Here is a 22512-nt window from a genome sequence, read left to right on the forward strand (position 1 = left end):
CGCTAAAATACTCCATGTTAAAAGGGAAGGTACAACATCTATTAACAATAAGTTTACAAAGGCAATCAATCACTCTATTGCTCAAACGATCGACCTACTCAATCTTAAAATTGATTAAAGAATCCAACAAATTGAAGATTTCCTTCAAACGAAAACCAAAAATTGAAATGTCCTCACGACAAGACTTAAACCGATTGACTAAACCAACATAGTCAGTCTCAAAAAAAGCCCTTCTATATTGTTGTTACGCCCATATAATCCCTTCCCTCAATGCTTCCGCTTCAGCCCATTCAATTTCCATATTATAATCCAAAATAACCGCGCGACCATCTAACACAAAACCATCATGATCCCTCACAATAATCTCAATGCCCACCACTGAGTCAAGAATCGCCACATCAACATTAATCTTAATGGCATCATTCGAAGGCTTGATCCACCTATGGAACACAGGGGGCTGGGGTTCATCAAGGCATGCGAAAGATTAAAGATTCTGAAATCGTCCCCAAAGGTTCTTGCCCACTTCCAAACCAATCGAGTATCATCCTCCTTACCTCAAAACAATGCATTGTTGCGACCATTTCATACATTCCATAAAATTGTAATGAAATTCTCAAATACCTTAAGATCCAATGAGCAAGTAGCGTGCTCGAGCCAATCAATACAACCCTCATAAGATGAATCAAGTAAACATCTATCAAGCTCTCTAAAAGAAAGAACTGCATGGGACTTAGGACAATCTCTAAGAACATGGATAATAATTTCATCCCCAAGCCTGCACTAGTGGCAAGCCTAATCGGAGCCCTGAAAAATCGAGGCTATTTTGACATTAGTTGGAAGTAAGTTATGACCAACCCTCCGTGCAAAGATACAGATTTTGGGAAACACATGGAGTTTCCAAATAGTCCTCAAGAACAAACGATGCAGCCCATAACCCACTTCTTGAGAATAAGTCAAGTGTAATCAGATTTTGATGAATAGCACCTAAACTTGTTGTGAAACCAAACAATCCAATCCGGTGGGCCATGCTAAACAATCAGTAAGGCAAATATATGATCACTTAACCTGTCAGCATAAAACTCTTCCACTTGATCTCTATCCCACTCACACGAGTTAGACCTTCACAACCCACTCACCAAACCCGAATGCCATTGAAAGAAGTCCTCAATGAATTGCCATCAAGACCCTCAAATCCCCATCTATCAACCCTGAACCTAGTAGTCTTGCCATTGCCTATTTGCCATCTAAACCTGGTCTCAAGTGCTTTAACCACATGCAGAATACTCATCCAGGAGAAGAAGGGTTTATCAACCGCATTAGGGTGGAGTACATCCCCATCCAGAAAGTACTTGGAACATAGAATATGATAACATAAAGTACCATTATTATTGATGAACTGTCACACTTGTCTTTCGAGGAGTGCAATGTTGAAGAGCCTCAAGTCCTTAAAATCGAGACCACTCATACCCTTAGATGTACATAGAGAGTCCTACACCATCATCGCCCAACCAAGATCTTTGTTTTTTTTGCCCACCAAAATCTCTTCATTCTCGAGATCATTACATCAAAGGTGCCCCTAGGAATAAGAAAAACAGAAAGCACATAAGTAGGTAAAGATTGTAAAACTGATTTAATAAAAATTTCCTTACCACTATGGGATAAAAGACTTCTAGACCAGCCTTTTATCCTAAGAGAAAACCAATCAATAATGTGCTGAGAAACCCTCGTCTTATTCTTGCCAATGATCAAAGGCAAGCCCAAATAGTTATCCATGGACTCGAGAACCCGCATACCCAAGATACCACTCAACTGTGCCCTTTGATCTCTTGAAGTTTTTGGTCTGAAATAGACAATGAACTTGGACGGATTAACCTTTTACCGCAAAATCATCTCGAAGTAGTGGAGGACATCCTTAACAGTCTCAATCTCCTCCTTCTTATTACGAACAAAAAAGAAAACGTTATCCACAAAGAAAAGATGATTAATACTGGGCCCATTCTGACTAGCCTTAATTCTCGAATCTTCCCCTCCATCTGGGCCCCCAAAAGCAATTTAGAGAGTGGAAGCAGAACAAGAAAAGATAGGGTGAAAGCGGATCCCCCTAACTAAGCCCTCTCTTAGAAATAATCACATCAGTGAGGGAAGCATTACATTTAACAACGTAGCTTACAGTACGAACACACTGCATAACCAAAGTGACCCAAGAAACAGAAAAAACCCATATAAATCATTACTTTCTCTACAAAGTCCCATTCAACATGGTTATAAGCTTTACACATGTCGAGCTTAATAACAAACCCTTTATTCAACCCATTTTTAGAACACTGGGGGTAATGCAAAAACTCGTAAGCGATGAGAAAATTATTATGAATCATATGCCCCAGCGCAAAAGCACTCTGGTTCTGACTAATGCAAGCCAAAAGAATAGTTTTTAATCTATTTTAGAAATCATCTTGTAGATAACCTTGCAAAGATTGATAGGCTAGAAGTGAATCATAACCTTAGGATCATCAATTTTGGGATAAGAACAATAATAGTTTCATTAAAATCATTGATGTCTCTATGCCCATCCAGAACCTCATATCAAAGCAGGAGTACATCCTTACCAACCACCCCCCAATTTTCCTTATAAAAAAGGCTCGAAAGCTCATCAATACCCGGAGCCTTATGAGGATCCATTTGATTAAAAGCTTCAATGAGCTTATTATCTGACACATAACTATCCAATGCACCATTCATATCAGAAGTGATACAATTTGGGATCAAAACCAATACCATCTCAAGGTTACCACAAGCCTCGGTTTTAAAAAGAGAATGAAAGTTATCCCAAGCCACCTGGCGAACACCTCTAGGATCAAAAACCCAATTACCATCAGAGTCATGCAAACCCTAGATCCTATTCTTTTTATTCTTCCTAGAAGCCCGAACATGAAAGAAACGGGTGTTTCGGTCTCCCTCTTTAAGCCACTGAATCTGAAACCTCTGGGCCCAATACCACTCCTCCTCCACATACAAGCTACCCAACTCTGCCCGAGAGGCTCGCTGTAACAGTCCGATTTAGACCCTATTCAGAACGGTGGTTTTAGGACCACAAATCTGAGTCAGAAAAACATTTAAAAATTATTTTCTATGTTTATTATGTGTGAATTTGTGTGTGTGAAATTTTCGTGATTTAATTTTGTTGTTTGAGTGTCGATTAAATAAAAGGAATTAATCGTGTAAAATATAAAAGTGACTGGCTATTTATTAGAAGTGCTTAATTGTTAAGGCTTATTAAAGGGAAGGTTTTTATGTTGTAATTTAACCATTAAAAGTTTAGTGGAATTTATGGTTTGGCATTTGGGTAATTATAAATATTTTAATGGAATGGTTAGGTAAATATATTATTAATGTTAAATAAATAAAACAAATGGCATGAAAATAAAGTCATTTTATCATCTTTTTGCTGAAATAAAAGAACAAAAGAAAGAAAAAATACAAGCTTGGGGTTCGACTATTGTTTCTTTTTATTAAGGTATGGTTTTGACTCAATTTTTGATAATTTTTTTATGTTTTTGAGATCGTTGCTTAGTACTCTTCAAGACGCATGCTTTAATTTTTGATTTTGATGAATATTTTGAGTTATTCCATTGATGAGAATTTGTGATTTTTGTTTTTTGATGATGAAAAATGAAAGATATGTTTTAGATTAACATGTTTTGTATTGGAGTTTTTGATGATTTTGAGTAATTAGGACTAAATTGAAAAAATAATAAATTGAGGGACTAAAATGTGAAATAAATTAAATGTATGGACTAGTATGAATATAAGGAAGATTCGGCCTAGCTATGTTGTGCGATTTTGCATATTTTATGTTTTGTGCAATAGGGACTAAATTGTGAAAAATGTGAAATATTAGGGGTAAAAGTGTAATTTGTTCATTTGTGTGTTTTTGGATGAATTTGATTGAATATTTGATTTAATAAGTTTAATTTATATTAATTTAGATCAAGAAAAGAGAAAATCAGATTTAGATCGGGGGAAAACTAAAGTTGTCGACTAGCCGATCCGTACTGGTTTTTTCATCGTCCGAGGTAAGTTTATAAGAAAATAGACGTGTTTAATTGTAATTAAATGCTAGATATATATGCTGTTATGAAATGTATGGATTTATATTTATTATGCCCAAATATGAAAAGGCTTGATTACTACATTTCCGAATTCGTTTCGACTGAGATACGACGTTCGAAAGTCCCGTATGAACCTTAGGAATAGTAATGATACATATGTCATGACATAGGATTCCGATTTATGTGTGCGAGTAAGACCATGGCATCGATATGTGACTCTGATATATATGTGTGCGAGTAAGACCCTGTCTAGGATAGTGGCATCGATATGTGATTACATGTAAGACCACGTCTGGGACGTTGGCATTGTATGATATGTGTGATTATCTGAGTGTCCTATCCAATTCCGAATGGTTCATCGGACAACGATAAGTTGTGATTGAGTGTGCAAAACGAGCTATGATGACCAGGTATGAGTTAGCTTATTACCTACTTGAAATAAGGTAAGCAAGTTACTTGATATTTGTTGCAAATTATGTATGAGGTAAATGAAAAATGTATGTGTACATGGAAAGTGTATTCGGCCTTTGAAACAAATAATATGAATATTTTTGTAATAACTTAATTTTTTTGAATATGTGAATATAATTATATGAACATTCAGCCAAGGTAACATTTATGTATGAAAGTATATATATTATTTATGAAATGGTAAGTTCGAGATAATGTGATAATGATATTATAATTTGGTTTAGTTAAAATGAGTTAATCTTATCATTGAGTTGTTTATTTGCTTATAACTTACTAAGCTATGATAGCATATTGTGTGTGTATATGTTTTCCTTTGTTTTATAGATTTTGGAGTCAAGTTACGAGCTCGGAGATCATCGTCAAAGTCTATTACACTATCGACTAATTTCAGTATTTTATAAATTAAATTTTTGGAACTATGGCATGTATAGGCTGAGTTATATTTTGAAATAATTGATTTTGGGATCTGTATATATTTAAAAGCCATGCGAAAATGGCTTGTTCATTTGCTAAATATGGGTTTATGGTTTGATTAAATGATGTGGTTGAAATTTTGAATGTGTTTGGCATATTCAGTTATAATATATATATATGTATATGTGTGTGTGTATAGTTAGATGTGATTATTGCTTGTAGTGGTTGGTGAAAGGTGAATGGCTTGTGAATTTGATTGTGGTATAAATATTTTTTGTCTTGAGTGATGTTTATATATATATATATATTTGATATTTGAGATGTGAATTGGACTTATAAATGTACGTGATTTGATATGTTTGGAAAGGTGTATAACTTATTGTGGTTAACACTTGCATATATATTGATGATTCGGTTTGCTTATTGAAATGGTATAAATTTTGATAAATATTTGGTTAACTTGTGTCAATGATTTATACATTTAAAAGTTGATTTGGTCAAGTTATATGCAATGTTATAAGTATATATCATGAGTGACTTTTTAATTCGGAAATTATTTTTTTTATATGGGCATTTGATATGTTTGTTTTGACTTGTGATCATAAGTATATAATCGAATATATGATCATTAATTTGGTTTTATAAAAGTCTTTCGATTCGATGCAAAATGGTTGGTAATTAAATTTTGACCTTTTTGAAGTCATGAATGTTGGTATTTAGCAATTAGTATGGAAATTTGATTATTATTTGTCATGTGATATTTGCTAATTGAATAATAGAAATTGATTTAGTAAAGAAATGGTCATTGAATGAAACACATGTATTAGGCATGATCATATTTGGCTAAAACCTTATAAAATGATCATATGAATAGTAGATTATTTATGTTCGAAATGGAAAAAATTGACTATTTCTTGTAATTAAAATTTTCATGCCGAATGAAGTGGGTAAACATGGTATGTATCTCGAATATGTATGCTTTATAATTTTTATGTATGAAATCCTTGATTGAATAAATTGCATTGTATTTGTTTTTGGTTTAATAATGAAATGCCTTGTATAGGAAAACATATGGTAATCAGCTAATGCTTATAAAAGTGACCAAATTAATAGTGATTTCAGTATTATAAGGTTTTAATGGTTTGCATGCAAATTTGATTTTTATGCTCTTTGATATTTCATGCTTATAATAATTGATTTATATTATTTTATAAAGTCTTTGATATGCGCATATGATTTGTGTCAAAATGATATAGTTGACATTATTTTTTTATGATTTAATATTAGACACAAATTGATTAATATGTTATAAATTGTTTCGTAAAAAGGTTAAATTGATTATTTAAGTTTATAATTAATTTTAATTTGAATTACATGTTTGAGTGTGTCTGTGATTGCCTAAAAGCTATGTCTCTTCTAGTATTACCTCATAACTCATTCCGGCGACGGATACGGGTTAGGGTGTTACACTCGCAATCTCTCAATATTGGACTCCAACATTGGCTCATCCATAAGTTTATCAATCCTGTCAATTAAGCTCCGGATACGATCCTGCCCCTTTTTAAATCGCCTAAACTGCCATCTACCTAAATAAAGACGAATGCAATCAATTCCAGTCAACATACCCCCTTACACTGATCCCAAACTCTTTTGATCATATCCTTAGCCTCGTTCCTGTTGGCCCAACAAGCCTCAAACTGGAAAGATAGCCTTGACTCCCTTATGTCCTCTCTCGACTTTCTACCCAAAGTATCAAGCATGATGGCATCATGGTCTGAGCAAGTCTGACGAAGCACACTCGAGGGTAAAAACAGGACACAGCCCGACCAAGAAGCTAAAACCAAGAATCTATCAAGACATTCCCTAACCTCACTATTCCCTTCGTGATTGTTTGTCCAAGTGAACCACCCCTTATCGGGCTTGACATCAACCAAGGCAAGCTCATCCATAACCATCTGGAAATCATCCATGACCACTTTAAGTCTGCGTCTCCCCCTACACTTCTCTACATCATCTATTACCTAATTGAAATTACCCCAACAACCCAATCCCCACTTAGTAAAAGTTCCAACCCTCCGAAGTGTGCTCTATGACAGATGTCTTTGATTAAGGTCCCCTAAAACGAATCTGATCATTCCCCTCCATCTTAACCACATAATCCACATAATACTCAGAGTAATTCTGAATAATCACGTCAACCCTATCCCTCCATAATAAAGCAAGACCATATTTACGACCATCCGGATCCACAACAAAACAACCATCCATTTTACAACAAACCCAAATACGCTCAAACTCGTTAGCCCGAAGCTAAGCTTCACTCAAAAAAACAATATCAGGGGCATTGACAGCAAGAAGTTGTTTCAACTCACGAGCTGTCACAGGGCTCTAGGTAAGGCTAATCGCCAACCGCAGCCTTGAAAGGAGACCCTCCCTCCGATAATTTTCTACGGATCATTCTTATCGGGCTCTCATCAATAGCTTCCTCGTTCCCAACCTTACTCTTTTTACATTTATTCCGAATTCGCCTAATTTGATCAATACGCATACCTGACGGGGAGCAAGAATCTGATATCTCATCCCTTGTCCTAGTCATACCCTTCCCCCTCTGTCCCATCACGTAATCACCCTTACCAGTTGTGCTTTCAGACCTTCCCCATTCATGTCCATTCCCAACCTCAAAGGTTTTAATCTCATTTCGCCATGTACCTATGCCCAGATTTGATTGCCCTATTCTCTTCTCCATCAACCCCAACCAAGTAAACCACTCCATCAACCCTAACCAAGTAAACCACCCACGTCAATGGTTTAGAGATGTCCAATTTAACTCTTATTTTAATATAGTCCACCCAACATCCATCCATATCCCTCCAATTGATGGCCAAAACCTCTCCTATAGCTTTCCCAACATCAAGGGCCACCTGGCGATCCATTTTTTCCAATGGAATATTGAAAATTCGAACCCAAAAAGGCACATAAATAAAGTTGTAGCAACTTGTATCTTGTCCGTTCACAAAAGGGACAATGGAAAATAACCTTTGATCAAAACTCCAATCGGCCAAATTAAGGATCCTATCCCTATCATCCCTCGAGCCGAATTTCACCAAAAACAGACCACCTGTCATAGCCACAAAGTTAACCAGTTCCTTGGTGTACCATAGTGATTTTAGCACCCGTTACATCGCCTCTCGATTAATCTTTTCCCCCGACATAAATTTCCCAACAGCCCAAGATTTAAATCCCTACATGTCTGATTTTGTCGAGCCTTGGCAGACTGCCCTTTCTTTTTGAGATTCTGAAAACTTAAGATTCGCTAGCAAGTCATTTAACTCGGCAGCCATCGCACCCCAACCCAGCAACACTCAAACGGATCACACCAAACCAGGACCAGCCCACCGCTTAAGACAGAAACACAACCCCACCGAACCCACAGCTGAAAAAAAAACCAATCGCGAAAGGCTGCCACCCTCCACCACAGCCAAGTAAAGACCACAAAATCCAAAAAAAAAAAACCTTAAAATGAAACGTAGAAAGTCCCAAAAATAATCATGCAATCACCCAGCAGGCCAAGCCAAAACAATAACGAAGAGAATAAGGCTCAATGGAAAAAGAAAATTATAAAAACAGTCCCTGTACGGTCCTTTTACATCCCAAACAATAAAACTAGCTTTACAGTGAAATGCAAAAAATGAATAAAATAAACGGAATACCGAATGAAGAAGGCAGCACGAGCAAGAAGGCCTCCACCGCCACTCCCGTATCACCACACGTGTCAGGTGCGCACTCCGTCGAAGAAAAAAGCGCCAAGAACATCAAATCCAAATAGGGGCCACCTCCCCCAACCCCCGCCGGAAAGAGGCACTGAACCACGACACCAAAGACAAAAGACACAAGAAAGTAGAGCAAACCGCACAAGAACCAAACAATAAGAAAGAAACTTAAAACTACAGCAGAAAAACACCATGAACAGAAAACAATCGAAAAAACCAAGCAATCACAAGCAGGGATTTAAATTGCGGTCGCGGTCGCGTTTTCGGTCGCGTCGCGTTTGTCGCGGTCGCGGACATAACGGACGCTATTGCGGTCACTGCGGGTATCGCGGTCGTGAATTTTTTTCAAATTCGCACAACTTACTGTAAAACATAGTAATTATAATTATAATTATAAAAAGTCACTTTTAATGATTTTTAGAGTGTTTTCTAACACTTATGAACCTTTATTAATATGACATGAGAACACAACTTTTATAATCATTAATTATTCTTATATTTATTTACGAATTTTCTAAGAATGTTATATTAACTAATAACAAAGTAAAAAAAAAGAAATATTAAACATTTATCATATTTAATAAGTTTGAAAGTTTTTATAAATAAAAGAATTGAGAATTCATACATGAGAGATGTCTTCAATATTTCTTGACAGCTTTGAAGATAGTGAAGATATAAATACGCTGCAAAAGGAAAAAAGGAATAGATAAATTAATGAATAGATTCTCATTAATTATTCCTATTTCCTACCACTTATTCTCATCTCATTCTACTTTCATATATAATTTAACATGCTTCGATTCTTCATTATCTTTTCATAAAATATACTTCATTCATTTATCTAAAGATATATATTATTTAAAATGTTTTAATATCATCAAAATTAAGAACAATAACAAAGGATTTCTTTAAAAAAAACATACCTTACAAATAATGATAGTGGCACGATTTAGTTTTCACCAATTAGTGGAATGACGAGGAAGATCAAATCCTTCACCTTCACTTTGGGAGCGTTCTTGACTTGATTCTCTTGGCCTTTGTCCAAAAATATATCCAAAAAAAGCAACATTTTCACCTTGGTTTTCATTCAATTGATATGGAGGATATATTTGAGGAGGAGGATACATGAAAGGTGGAGGTGGGTGATACATTGGTGGAGGAGGATACATTTGAGGCTGGTATGGCACACCATAATTAGGAAATGGTGGATAATAACCATATGGTTGTGGATAACCATGTGAAGGTTGTTCTGGTGGATAAAAACCTTGAGTGCTAGTAGATGAATCACTATACCCAAGGTTACTAGAACTCGATCTCCTACCACTACCAGATGAAGAGCCTATAGAAGTATGCTTCTTGCCTTTTCCCTTTGATGGAGCTCTAGGTTCACTTCTACCTCTCCTAGGTTCAGGAAACATATTTCCATCAAACTCTGATCTGTCACGAAAATGTCCACCAGTGGTACCACCCCCATATTCTCCTCCATACTGACTAGAAGACCTAATTTCACCTCTATCACCACTATATCCGTCATCCTCATCAATTGGACTTAAACCACCACCATCGGGTCCATCGCCACTCTGACTTGGAGTTGAACTAGAACTTGAATGAGACAAAATTTGTTGTTGCGATTGATCAACATCCATTTCATCATCAGAGGTATCCACAGGCAACACACCGGCATTTTCACCATCTAACAATGGATTCTCTTTCTCATGAAGCCATTCTGATAGTGGATCAACATCTTCAAAGATATAATCAAGGCTGATAGGATTAAAACTAGCATTTATATCATCAGTGCTCATTCTTTGTTGATGCCTCATCTTAAGCCTCATATTATAATAGGTAAACACTAGTTTTTCAAGTTTTTTATACTTTAACCTATTTCTTGCCTTGGTGTGAATATAACTAAATGTGCTCCAATTTCGTTCGCAATTTGATGCTGAAGTTGTTTGACTAAGCACTTTAATTGCTAATTTTTGTAATTCGGGAACACATGTGCCATATATCATCCACCACTCAGCTGCATAATATTATTTAAATTTCAAAATAACTTTAAAATGTACAATATAATTAAATAATATAAATTAAATTAAATAATTCAATTAACTGTTTACCCGGATTCATTTGCTTCCAAGCTCTTTGTGCTTGTGGAGTACCGAATGTCTCATGTTTATCTCTAAATAATAACAACTGCATAAATAAAAGATAGAGTAAAAATAAAAATAAAAATTCTATTTCAAATTATTTAACTAAGTTACAAATAATAGTAGTTGAATCTAACCTGATTAACCATTCTGACTTGAGTATCCATAGAAGGTTCTAATCTTTCAATTACTGATCGTGTACCTTCTAATGTTTCTATTAATACATTCTCAGAATGCTCCACCCCAAATTGAAATTGAGGGTTGAGAAAATAACCTAAGTATAATTTATAAGAATATCATCAAATAATAATAATCTAAAGCTTAAAATAATAAAATATAAAAATAGTTCTTAATTATATGAAATATTTTATCTTACCAGCTGAATGCAAGTCGGAATGCATAAAATTCCATCTATTGTCAATAATCTTTTCATACTCTGTGAAATATCGACAATTTTGTTGAATTGCTCGTTTAGCCCTATCAACAGCCTCATAAATAAAGCCCATCGTTGGTTTTTCATCGCTATCCACAAGTCTCAATACTCTTACTAAGGGCTCATAAACTTTTATGAGGTCATTGGCTTTTTTCCAAAAATCTTTTCCCAAAACAATTTTTTGGCTTCATAAGCAGGCCCTGACTTTTGCTTTCCCCATTTTGATTCTTTAAATTCCTATATTTTCATAAGAAAAATTTTAAAATAATATAATTTAAATTATTTGGAACTAATAAAATCACTAAAGGTTACTATATTTAAGTAATTATATTAACTAATTATAAATACTGACCTTTGAATTAAACATTTCTCTCAAACCTTGCTTTTGTCTTGTTATCTCTTCAAGTTGAATGAAATGAGTTGCAAATCGAGTAAGAGCGGGTCGAAGTATTTGTTTCCCTTGTGTATACTTCTTCATCAAATCAACAGTCCAAATGTGATTGTATATAAAGCAAGTCACTTTCTTTGCCTCATCTAACACTTTTGCTACACTGGGCTTTTTCCCAATATCTTCAAGGCATAAATCTAAACAGTGAGCTGCACATGAGGTCCAATATAGATGTTGTCTTTTCAACATTAACTTTTTTCCAGCAGCTTTCATTGCTGCCTCATTATCAGTCACTATTTGGACAATGTAATTTTCTCCAATTTCTTCTACAACTGAATCTAACAAACGGTAGTAGAATTCAGCATCTCTACTACGGACACTTGAGACATCTACCGATTTCCAAAAAATGGTTCCTTTACTGCAATAAACAAGGAAATTAATGATGTGCATTTGATTCAAACTGTTGGTCCAACCATCACACATTAGAGTTGCACCCAATTCTTTCCAATGAGTCTTTAGTACATTTACCCAATCATGAACTCGTTGATACTCTGACTCCAAATACACATCTGAAACCTCATAAGGTGTTGGGAGCTTTACACCTTGTCCAACTTCTGTTGCCACTTGAATTAAGTTATACAACCATGGAGAGCTTGCTAATTGAAAAGGAAGTCTTTCATATATTATAAATTTAGATACCGCTTCACCTATCTTCCTTCGAAAACTCTTTAAAAAAGAGTCATTGACCTTTGGTTGCTTTGAACTTTTGCTTCTAACCAATTCAGGTATAGCTCCCCTTAAGGTAAACTCAGACTCACCTAGAATAGATTTACTTGTTCTTTCTCTATTATGTTCTCTAGCTGATCCATGAGAAGATCGCCCTTCTTCATAAATGTTATCCCAACCACCAGTACTTCGTCTGAATTCTTCCCTTCTATGCCACTCGTGTTGTGATTGGATACTTTCTCGAGTTGCTTGCCTTATAGCAGAAACCTCATCAATGAATCCCTCATGCTCATCCTCCTCTTCTATTAATTGAGATAAGAATTCATCTTTTCTCCTCTTTTTGTCTATTTTCTTTGTGTTGCTTTCTTTTAGTACATTCATCATACTTTCTCTAATGACACCTGTTAATAAAATAAAAATAATTCACACTTTATATTATTATCAATTATATATAATCTTTATTGATAAATTTACAATAACATTTAATAATAATAATAAAGTATCACATACCAGTAACATTAGGACATGGTGCAACATTGCCGGTTTTATGAGCAATGTGCTCTTTCAGTCGTGTTATTCCTCCTTTCACAACTTTACCACAAAGTTTACATACGATACTTCCTCTTGCATTTGGCACTAGAGTTCCAAAGTGCCAACCTATATCATTACTTGGTGCACCCTCCAATCCTTTAGTCGGGAACTCTTCACGTGGTGGCATGCTTTATTTTTATTTATATAAGAAACATAAAATTATATTTAGAAATATAAGCAACTCATTACTTATATAATTATATTATCAACAATATAATACCAAAAAAAGTAAACAAAATTTAAAGCTAAAGTAAAGACCTAATATTATAGAAATAAATAAATATTGTGTAAAAAATTTAATAATAATAATACTGGTAATAAATAATAATAATAATAATAATAATAATAATAATAATAATGATGATGATGATGATGATGATGGTATTAATAATAATAATAACAATAATAAAAATCTTAAAATTAAAAATTATATGAAAGGATATACTATATAGATAAATAAAATGATATAATAAAATAAATGTATTTAAAATATTTAGGTAAATAAATATGAAAAGAAATATAATTGAAATAATAATGCAAAACTAATTAAATTTTAATAATATGGTAATAATAACAAGTAAATAAATAATAAAATAAAAAAGGAAAAATAATAATAGTAATAGTAATATTAAATTAATTAATTTAATAATAAAATAGCAAAAATAACAAAAAGGGACTAAATCGAACTTAAAACATAAATTTGCGGCAAATCCGAAATAAATAAAAAGAAAAAGGACCAAATTGAATGCACAAATAACAAAAATGGATCAAATGGGAAATAATCCCCATCCTTCAAAACGCACAGCTTCAAGGTGGACCAAATTGAAATACGAAATAAATTATAGGACAAAATTAAAAAAGAAATAAGCTTGATTGTAAATAATAAAAAATAGGAAGGGCTAAAAGCGCAATTAACCCTTCTGTTAAAAACACGCGGATCCTAGGAAACGGGTCGGGTAAGTGCGCGGGTTAGGCCGAAACGGCGTCGTTTTGGTGCCAGAGTGGCCTGCCCAAAACGGCGTCGTTTTGAAGGCCTATTTAAATGAAAAAATTTTCAGAATATTCATTTATGCCATTCTTCAAAAACTTGCTTTTGCCTTTTTCTCTCAATTATTTTCTTCTCTGCCGTTGCCCAGAATCCGGCCATCGGCCACCGTGGCAGCCGCCGATCACCGGCGACGGCGCCGCCGTGCACGGTGGTCGGAAATCGTCGAAAACATTTTAACCCCCCCTTTTTTGTGTAGAATATAGATCTAGGGATAAAAATATCAAAAAATCACTCTATGTTGCATATTCAAGACATGCAAGTACTTTACTGGTTAGACGGTTAGTTTTCTCTACTTACTTGATCTATTGCTTTGCTTGCTGCCTGTGCCCTGTGGCTGTGTTTTTTGCCTTGCCGAAATATGGAGAATGAAGAAATATATTTTGCCTTTGCTTGTGAATCTGTGAAATGTGAGTTTGTGAGTGAGTTTTGATTTTTTTAATCGACTTTCAGATTCAGTCTTTTACTTTACTTTGTTTTGATTGCAGGTTGGGAGGGAATATATTCCCTTGTCTTTTGTTTTATTATGAAGTACAATTATTCAGTCTTTCTTCTCAACTTGATTTTTTTTTTAATTACGGAAACGGAAAATAACGGGAATAGCGGCCCGTTATTGCCGCAATTGTCCGTTATCCGTTAAATTGCGGCCGCTATCCACCGTTATCGGTGTGAATCCGCTTCCTCCGTTATTTTCAGCAATAGCGGTTTCGGTCGGCGGCGCTACCGCTATATAACGGTCGTTATTCTAAAAACGTTCCGTTATTTGAATCCCTGATCACAAGAACAAACGAAACAAAAGGGAAAAATCTCACCAAAACAAAATTAAACAGTCCCTTATACAGTCCATATACAAAACATCAAAACTGGAACAAAATACAAAAAACAGAAAAAATTAAACAGTCTAAACGAGAAAAAAAAGAACAGAGGAGAAGCCCGGGCAGGAGGACCTCCACCAACAATCCGAAGCAACACCAGCCCAGATGCACCAGCCGTCAAAGAGAAACCAGGAAAAAGTCCACCCCAAAACACCGAGAGCGAATCATCCCCCGATCAGTTCACCAATAGAAAGGAAAACAAGAAGAGAACGAAGCAAAACCACCCAGTCGCATCAACACCGATCAAGAGGCGAACGCAAGCTTAAGGGGACCAGTCTTTAAAGAACACCAAGAAAGAGCGTAGACGTCCCACCTTCTGCTTCGAACGGAACAGACACCCTGATCAGAAGGCGAAGCGAAGCACAACGGAGAAAACTAGCAAAAACCACGTCAGAAAGAGATAAAGAGGAAAAAAAAAGAGATGAAGTTCGAAACAAAAACCACAATAAAATCAAGAACGAAAAACAGGAAACAGATCAAGGATAAAACAAATGAAAACGCAAAGTTAAAACTACCTAAAAGCAAAAGCAAAAGAAACAGAAACAACAAACACCAAAGACGACGTCAATAAAAGCCAGTAACTACCAATTAAATGTTAAAACCTAAAATAACGACTAAAGAAAAGAAAGAACGTGAAAAACATGCAAAAGAAAATAAAACGTAAAACATAAAAGACAAAAACCACCGCTCAACGTCACCGTCAAGAAACATTTGCCGAAGCTTAGCAACTCCTCACCACTCCTTCCCGAGGAAACGACAAAAGCACCGTTCAAGAGGAAGCACCGCCACCGCAGCACAGCAACAAGACACAAAACACCCTACTCAACCGTCCAACTGTTCATAAAACGAACAAAGACGGACCAAATAAGCCAAACAAAACAAGAACGAGAATCGCCAAAATATAAGACTAACTACGAAAGAGGTGGTATATTTCAAAATGTTAGACAATGTTAAGAATGTAAAATTATTCTTATATTTCAAATCTTGACATTAATATAAATGTGAAATAATCGAAATTTTTTTAAAATTGAAATATGATAATCACATTTCCAAAATCTAAATATAAAATTACGTTAACCAAACAATCAAAAATACTTTTTAAAAATAATACTAAGTTAACCCTTAATAATTTTTAGATGGCTCTTATCCTTTTGTTTCAAGTTATATTTAATTTAACATTGAAGCATTTGTACGAATGGAGTGTTGTATGAGAAAATTAATGATCATCCTACGTTGGCTCACTAAAAAGTTTATTCAACTAAATAGTTAAACATAACATAAAAATAGATAGTATAAATTTATATTTAAAATTAGAATAATATGTAAAAATATAGTAAAATATAATTTTTCTTCAAAAGAAATTAACAAAATAGATAATTTTAACCTTTAAAAGATTACATAATAAAAATTGTTAAATATAACCATAAATCTTTTAAAAAGAATAGAATTACTATTTTTTTATGACAATATAAATTAAAATTTTAAATTTTTACACATGATAGCCTACATGTAGTTTATACTAACTTTTTAAATTTTTATGAAATTTTTATAATTTTATTTGAATTTTGAGTTTTTTAATATTTTATAATTATTAAATTATTTATTAATATGACATGAAATAAATAGTGTAATATTAACATGAATCAAATGTATGGCACTTTGTAGATTGTCTTACCAACATCGTTAAAAGACTAATATTTTAATCAACATTTCTATAAAAAAAATAATTTGATTACTATTTCAAAAAGTTAATAACTAAAAGAAACCAAATTAACAAAAGATGTAAAATTATTTCGTGATTAAATTTATCATTAAATAAAAAATAATTAATAAACTTGAAATTAAAAAAAAAAGAGTGAATCTCGAGGTTAATTTAAAGCACACAATACAATATATTAAAAACATGTCCCTGTTTGCGGGGCTGCATCATAGCTCGACTCCCATGTTACCAAAGGAAGTTCAAGTTGGACATGAGCCTAATCTGTAAACTATACTACATAAGCAGTTCTTAGTTGACATGAGCTTAAATTCTAAATGTTACATGAATGCAGTTTCTTCCCAGTAAGGAACCTGTTTCCTGGCTTGGGAGCTGAATATTATTTAACATGGAATTCAATTATGTAGAACACAGACAACAATAAAGACAGCATTAAACACTACACTCGGCAAACCTAATCCGATATTATGGAGATGCATTCTTTGCTTTCCCCCCCATGGGTACTGCTCCTTATAGGCAGTCAGCAAATTATTTCCTGTGATAAAAAAGGAAAATGATAAGTTATTCATTGTTTGCTAACGACTGCCTTTAATAGGATTAGTTAATATATTGTTTATAGTAACAACATTATACTAAATGCAGAAGTTGACAACTTTATTCACCATTTCTAGATCATGACTGAAGATATTATAATTCTCTATATATAGTAACCTTTAAGAAAATTTCACTCCTTTCAAAAATAACTACCTGAAAAACAAATTAGCGACCTTCAGGTCATTCCTCGCTTGCGTTTAGCGTTGTCCCAAAGCTTCAGTAAGAATGTAACACCCTCTTTCAGGGTTGCCTTTCTTCCTTCTCCGTAATTCCACAACTCAGAAATTATGTACCTTCCACTTGGATTGTATTCATTTATTTCCTTTATGGCTGAAGTAACTGACTTATACGCTTCAATACCCATCTGATCTTTCAAATCTCTCAACTTTTCATCTTCATCATCAATCACTTCCTGACAGGGAAATACCGACATTGAGCAAATCATTCACACTGATGGAAACAGCACAAAATGGAACAAGAAACAAGCAAGATGTATTTCACAAAACAACTTTGCATGGACTTCATATCTATTATATTAAAGATTTTTCATCAGGAACTGCATTAACATATCCAATTAACAGAATATATATGTGTATATATAAAATTTTGGGCATGGTTCACTGACATGCTTCAAGGTTTACCAATTTTAACTACATTTACCTTTTAAGCTAGCAGGCTTTAAGTGTTAGCTTTACAGATTGTTGGCTTGGCTTATGGCTGCCTACCTAAATTTACACTGTATACAAGCTCTCTCTCTCTCTCTCTCTATATATATAATAACCATGCAAACTAACATGGTTTATCATGCAACCTAAATTTGAGGAAAGTAGAAGGGAGGGAATTAACAGCAAAAGTTTCATGAAGTCATGAAATGAAGACCTGATATTCTTCTCCTCCTTCAAGTTTAATGCGTTTAAAAGGATGCCAGTCAGGATCCTTCAGATATTCTTCCCACAATGAGCAGACTTCTGAAGCTCTCTCCTCTGCTAGTTCCTCATTATACCTTCTTTTCATGGCTTCAAGGAACGGTTTACTGTCAAGCTCTCCCATTCTCTTGACACCAATTTGTGAACGGGTGGATATTTCTTTTAATCCCTACAAAGTGAATGAATCAGTGCTTCCTGAATGGCAAGAAAAGCTTGGGATGAGCACATAAAAACCTAAAGCAGACATTTTCAGGAATGATATTATAAACACTAAAATACTTTAGAAATCAAGTAGCAGTTATAAACCTCACAATTCTCAGTAGAAAATAGTTAATAGAGTAACCAGTTACAATCATTTCCTTTTAAGAGTTATAAAGTGAGCAGATCATCTCATAAAAGGCACAGAAATAGAACTGTAGTATTCCTGGCAAAAATCATTTACACAATTAAAGGAACTTGCCTGATCCAATTAAAAACAAGCGCATCATAAAATTTTTTGAATGTTATCAATTAATTTTTAATGAAGAAAAGCATTCAAATGCAACCAATATGATAAATGCCAAGAGAAAATGTAATTGCCTGCACTACTATCCATTAGACATCATTTATTTGGCTTATTTATTTTCTTCTTTTTTTTTTCTTTTTTTGCAATAGAAATCACAGTTCCGATATCCATTATCTGGAAGACTTTCAAAATGAAGGACATCTCTATGATCATACAAATAAGATGGGAGTTCACAAGACCTTTTGGGTTCATGCAGTAAGATTTTAAAAATTGAAAAGAAAGAGAAAATAGAACTCACATTAATCAATTCTTTGCGAGCATCCTGCAGTTCATCATTGCTCTTGCGCTCTCTTACAATAAGAGTTTGGTTTAATGCTTCTAAGTCTTCAAGCTCTGCCTCTTTTTCTCTCAACTCTTTAAGACTTGCATCCACTTTCTCAAGAACTTCCATATCATCTTCATCTCCCATGTGCCTAATTACATTCAGTGATCCTCGCAGTTGCTCAATTTCCAGTTCCAATGCCTGTTTTTGATCTAATTTTTTCTCAAGTTGAATTATCCTGTTGTGAAGTTCCTCCTTCTGCCTCTGTATAATTAAGGGTCATAACAACGCTCAGCATTCCAAAACTGACAAGGAGTATTCTGATATCAAAGAAAAAGGCATGAATAGCAAACAAACCTTCTGATCTTCAGCCAATTTCATTACATTTTCATCAGCCCTTTTTTGCTCCAAAGCAGCCAAATGTAGTGCACTATTTTGAACAGCATTCTGGAAGAAGAAATATGTTAGTCTTGATTTTCTAGAGACTTTTTGACTGAAATTCCCAAGCATACGACTAGAAACAAAACAAATCAACTGGTTCCGCAAAACAAATTCATGGTAGGAAATAGTTAACTGTAGATATGTAAACTGCAATATGTTTACATTCATATTCAGGAGAAAGAAATTTGAAGTTGAAACTCCCAATTTTGGTCCATAACTTTGAAGATCAACAACTATATCCACCAAATGCATTTCTACCAAGACTGCCAATGAGGAACAACAAAGTTAATTTCAGCACCTGATGCTTCACAAGGATTGTTGCAAAACCAAAAACTCTGTACCAATACTATGAGTTCCGATGGCAGCCATTCCAGAGTGGTCATACGACCTGACTATGAGATGAAAATAGTACCAAACACACTTGAATATAAAACTGAAGGGATCAACAAGCAAAAGTGAAAATCAAGAATGAAGCACAGCACCTCTTCAAGCTCCTCAGCCAACTTTTTCCTTTCACTTTCATTCAGTGCCTCACGCTTTTCAAGTTCAACTCCACGCAACTCTAGGTCTTTCTTATGGGATTCTAACTGTGACTTCAGTTTTTCATGGTCACTAAAAATCCTCTGGAAGTGATCCCTTGCACTTACTTGAATCTTTTTAATCTCTGCAAACAGAAGAAACATAAGTTTATACCATTGAGACACAGTAATACCCGAAAACACTTTCAAACATAAAAATTAAATGTTACTCCAAAATGTAGTAAAAGAACAGTAATAACATGTAGCAGACTAGAAAGGTGGAACAAAATGAAGACACTGGACTGTTTAACACAGAATAAAACCAACATATGAATAGAATGCATACTTCACAACCAGTTTTTTTTTTTTTTCAATAAGAAACCCAACCTACATGACGTGAACAGTAGTATCAGAAAACACTTCCAACATAAAATTTAAAGTCATTCCACAATGTAGCTAAAAAACAGTAATGACATGTAACAGACTCAAAAGTGGGAACTAAACTAAAGACACTGAACAGTTTAAAAACAAATAAAACCAACAGATGAATACAATGCATACTATACAAGTTTTTTCACAAGAAAACTCAACCTACATGGCAAAAGTTAAAACACACCTTCATTATATGCTTGACTAAGGTTATCCTTTTCTTCCATTAAGGCCTCGAGGGACTTGGAAGTTTCAGAACACCTTTGTTCCATCTCCTGTATGTGTTTATTTTTAGTCTCAATGATATTTGTCAAATTTGTTACCAGTCTGTCTTGTTTCCTGGCTTCTTCCTCCATGAGCTCAGAAACGGTCTTAAGGTCACCAATCTTGCGTAAATGTTCGCCAATAATGGTACTTGACTTGTAGTCATCAGCGCGTGCAACCCAAGCATAAAGACCTTCTTTAACACCATTATTAGCAAACCAATCCTTTTTACCATGATGGTCTGCTTCATAAGCCTTCTCAAATGATAATGCATTATGTAGCCCTGGCCAGTCTTTACGGAACTCGACAACCGCAGTCCCTGAATGACCACGATAATTCCATAGTGGCTGAACTCTTAAGGGGTTGAACCCTCTCCTGATCAACTCATCCCTCAACTTGGATCCACTTCCTCCTACAGATCGCCCGTCCTCTAACTTTTGAGTAGGAATATTAACCACAACTCCAGTCCACGGCCACACAATCTTCTCATCATGGTCACAACCACTAAGAGGGTCCTCCACCTCTGCCGCCGCCGCCGAAGATGAACTACTACCCACAGTCCCACGAAGATCATGTTCCAAATACTTAAACAAAGCTAGGTGATTTGCTTTCTCTCTAGCACTTCTTTTATCAGAATTGCTTTTTCCTACACCAGAAGCATGCTGCAGGAGATCCTTGTATAAAAAATCTTGCTTTTTCTTCTTGGGACAAAAGGGACAAGTATACTTTTCATTGGAAACCTTGATTTTGTAATTCCCATTCTTTAATTTTTCATAGTATTTATCTTCATACTCTTCCATTTCAGACTCACTGATATCTGAATCTTCTCCAGAGCTGATATCCATTTTCAAGGGAACCTAAAATGGTAGGAACAAAACCAACACAATCAAATTAAACCCTAATACAAACAAAACCATGCATTTCCATTTATATATATATATATGTTTTTCAGCTTAATAAGTCAATTAAATTATATAATGTTGCAGATCCTTCTTCTTCAAACTGAAACCCATCACATTATCAAAAGAAAGAAACATAAAAAGCATAAGGAAATGAAGGACAAAAACGGAAGTATAAAAACAAGGTTAGGCATTTTAGGAGTTCGAACCTGCTAACGGCGGCAAGGATGGAGACGACAACGTCGGACGGGGCCTAGGAGCAGAGAGGGTTTAGAGAGTGCGCCAAGGTTCTTCAGAAGGAGGATGAAAAACAAAGGGTTTATTGACTTCAAACTAGGAATAGCTAATTCGGCTTCTAAATCGGTATCTAAACTAAGTTGATAATTAAACTATTTTTTAATAGACTATAAATTTATTTCGATACATTTTAAATTATATTTTGCTCTCTATACTTTAAAAAATTAAGATATAATAATTCAGATTATTAATTGGTTATATAAAATAACTTACAAATTAACATGTAAAATAAGTTATTTTCCTTATAAGGCTTACCCTTATGAAAAGTATAAATTATTTTTTGAGGAGGAGCTCATCTATAGGTAATTTTATTTTTATATAAAAATTAACTTAAATTAAGCTTAATATTATTTTATTTATAATAATTTTTATTTTATTTTTAAAAATATTTATAATTATTAAAATAGTAATATAAAATATTATATTTTTAATATTATTAAATATGCATATTTAATCATTTATATTTAGTCATATAATAAATTATTAATATAATTAATATAAATTATTATTTTAATAAATTATTTAATATTTTAATTTTATTTTAATAATAAATTTTAAAAACAATAATTTTAAAAAATATTCTCACATATTATTGAAAATATTCAATATTAATATTTTAATAATAAATATT

At 34.1% G+C, this 22512-nt stretch overlaps 2 protein-coding genes across 2 annotated transcripts; both read right to left on the reverse strand.

Annotated features, from left to right (window-relative positions):
* Positions 1–9318: 9318 nt before the first annotated feature.
* LOC107961470 (uncharacterized) lies at positions 9319–12207 on the reverse strand. Its single transcript, XM_041114183.1, has 6 exons — positions 11697–12207; positions 11288–11581; positions 11049–11185; positions 10882–10957; positions 9688–10787; positions 9319–9447 (listed from the first exon to the last, which is right to left on the reverse strand). Exons 2-5 carry the CDS (start codon positions 11415–11417, stop codon positions 9721–9723), a joined length of 1410 nt encoding a protein of 469 aa, XP_040970117.1. The 5' UTR covers positions 11418–11581; positions 11697–12207; the 3' UTR covers positions 9319–9447; positions 9688–9720.
* Positions 12208–16837: 4630 nt separating this feature from the next.
* On the reverse strand, positions 16838–22012 carry LOC107955128 (protein INVOLVED IN DE NOVO 2). The gene is made up of 8 exons (XM_016890852.2): positions 21794–22012; positions 20609–21542; positions 19957–20138; positions 19391–19480; positions 19010–19297; positions 18160–18375; positions 17434–17692; positions 16838–17221 (listed from the first exon to the last, which is right to left on the reverse strand). The coding sequence occupies exons 2-7, from the start codon at positions 21528–21530 to the stop codon at positions 17456–17458; spliced, it is 1935 nt and encodes a 644-aa protein (XP_016746341.2). The 5' UTR covers positions 21531–21542; positions 21794–22012; the 3' UTR covers positions 16838–17221; positions 17434–17455.
* Positions 22013–22512: the final 500 nt, after the last annotated feature.

Source organism: Gossypium hirsutum, chromosome A05, assembly GCF_007990345.1.
Source record: "Gossypium hirsutum isolate 1008001.06 chromosome A05, Gossypium_hirsutum_v2.1, whole genome shotgun sequence".
In the NCBI taxonomy this organism is placed as follows: domain Eukaryota; kingdom Viridiplantae; phylum Streptophyta; class Magnoliopsida; order Malvales; family Malvaceae; genus Gossypium; species Gossypium hirsutum.

What these genes read in the sequence shown, in the direction of transcription:
- LOC107961470 (XM_041114183.1), bottom strand. Translation starts at nt 11,417, where the DNA reads ATGGGCTTTATTTATGAGGCTGTTGATAGGGCTAAACGAGCAATTCAA. An exon ending in TTCCGACTTGCATTCAGCTG is followed by an intron (nt 11,186 to 11,287) that starts GTAAGATAAAAT and finishes AATTATACTTAG; the next exon opens with GTTATTTTCTCAACCCTCAA. An exon ending in AAGTCAGAATGGTTAATCAG is followed by an intron (nt 10,958 to 11,048) that starts GTTAGATTCAAC and finishes TTATTTATGCAG; the next exon opens with TTGTTATTATTTAGAGATAA.
- LOC107955128 (XM_016890852.2), bottom strand. Translation starts at nt 21,530, where the DNA reads ATGGATATCAGCTCTGGAGAAGATTCAGATATCAGTGAGTCTGAAATG. An exon ending in TAGTCAAGCATATAATGAAG is followed by an intron (nt 20,139 to 20,608) that starts GTGTGTTTTAAC and finishes TTCTGTTTGCAG; the next exon opens with AGATTAAAAAGATTCAAGTA. An exon ending in TGGCTGAGGAGCTTGAAGAG is followed by an intron (nt 19,481 to 19,956) that starts GTGCTGTGCTTC and finishes TTCTTCTTCCAG; the next exon opens with AATGCTGTTCAAAATAGTGC.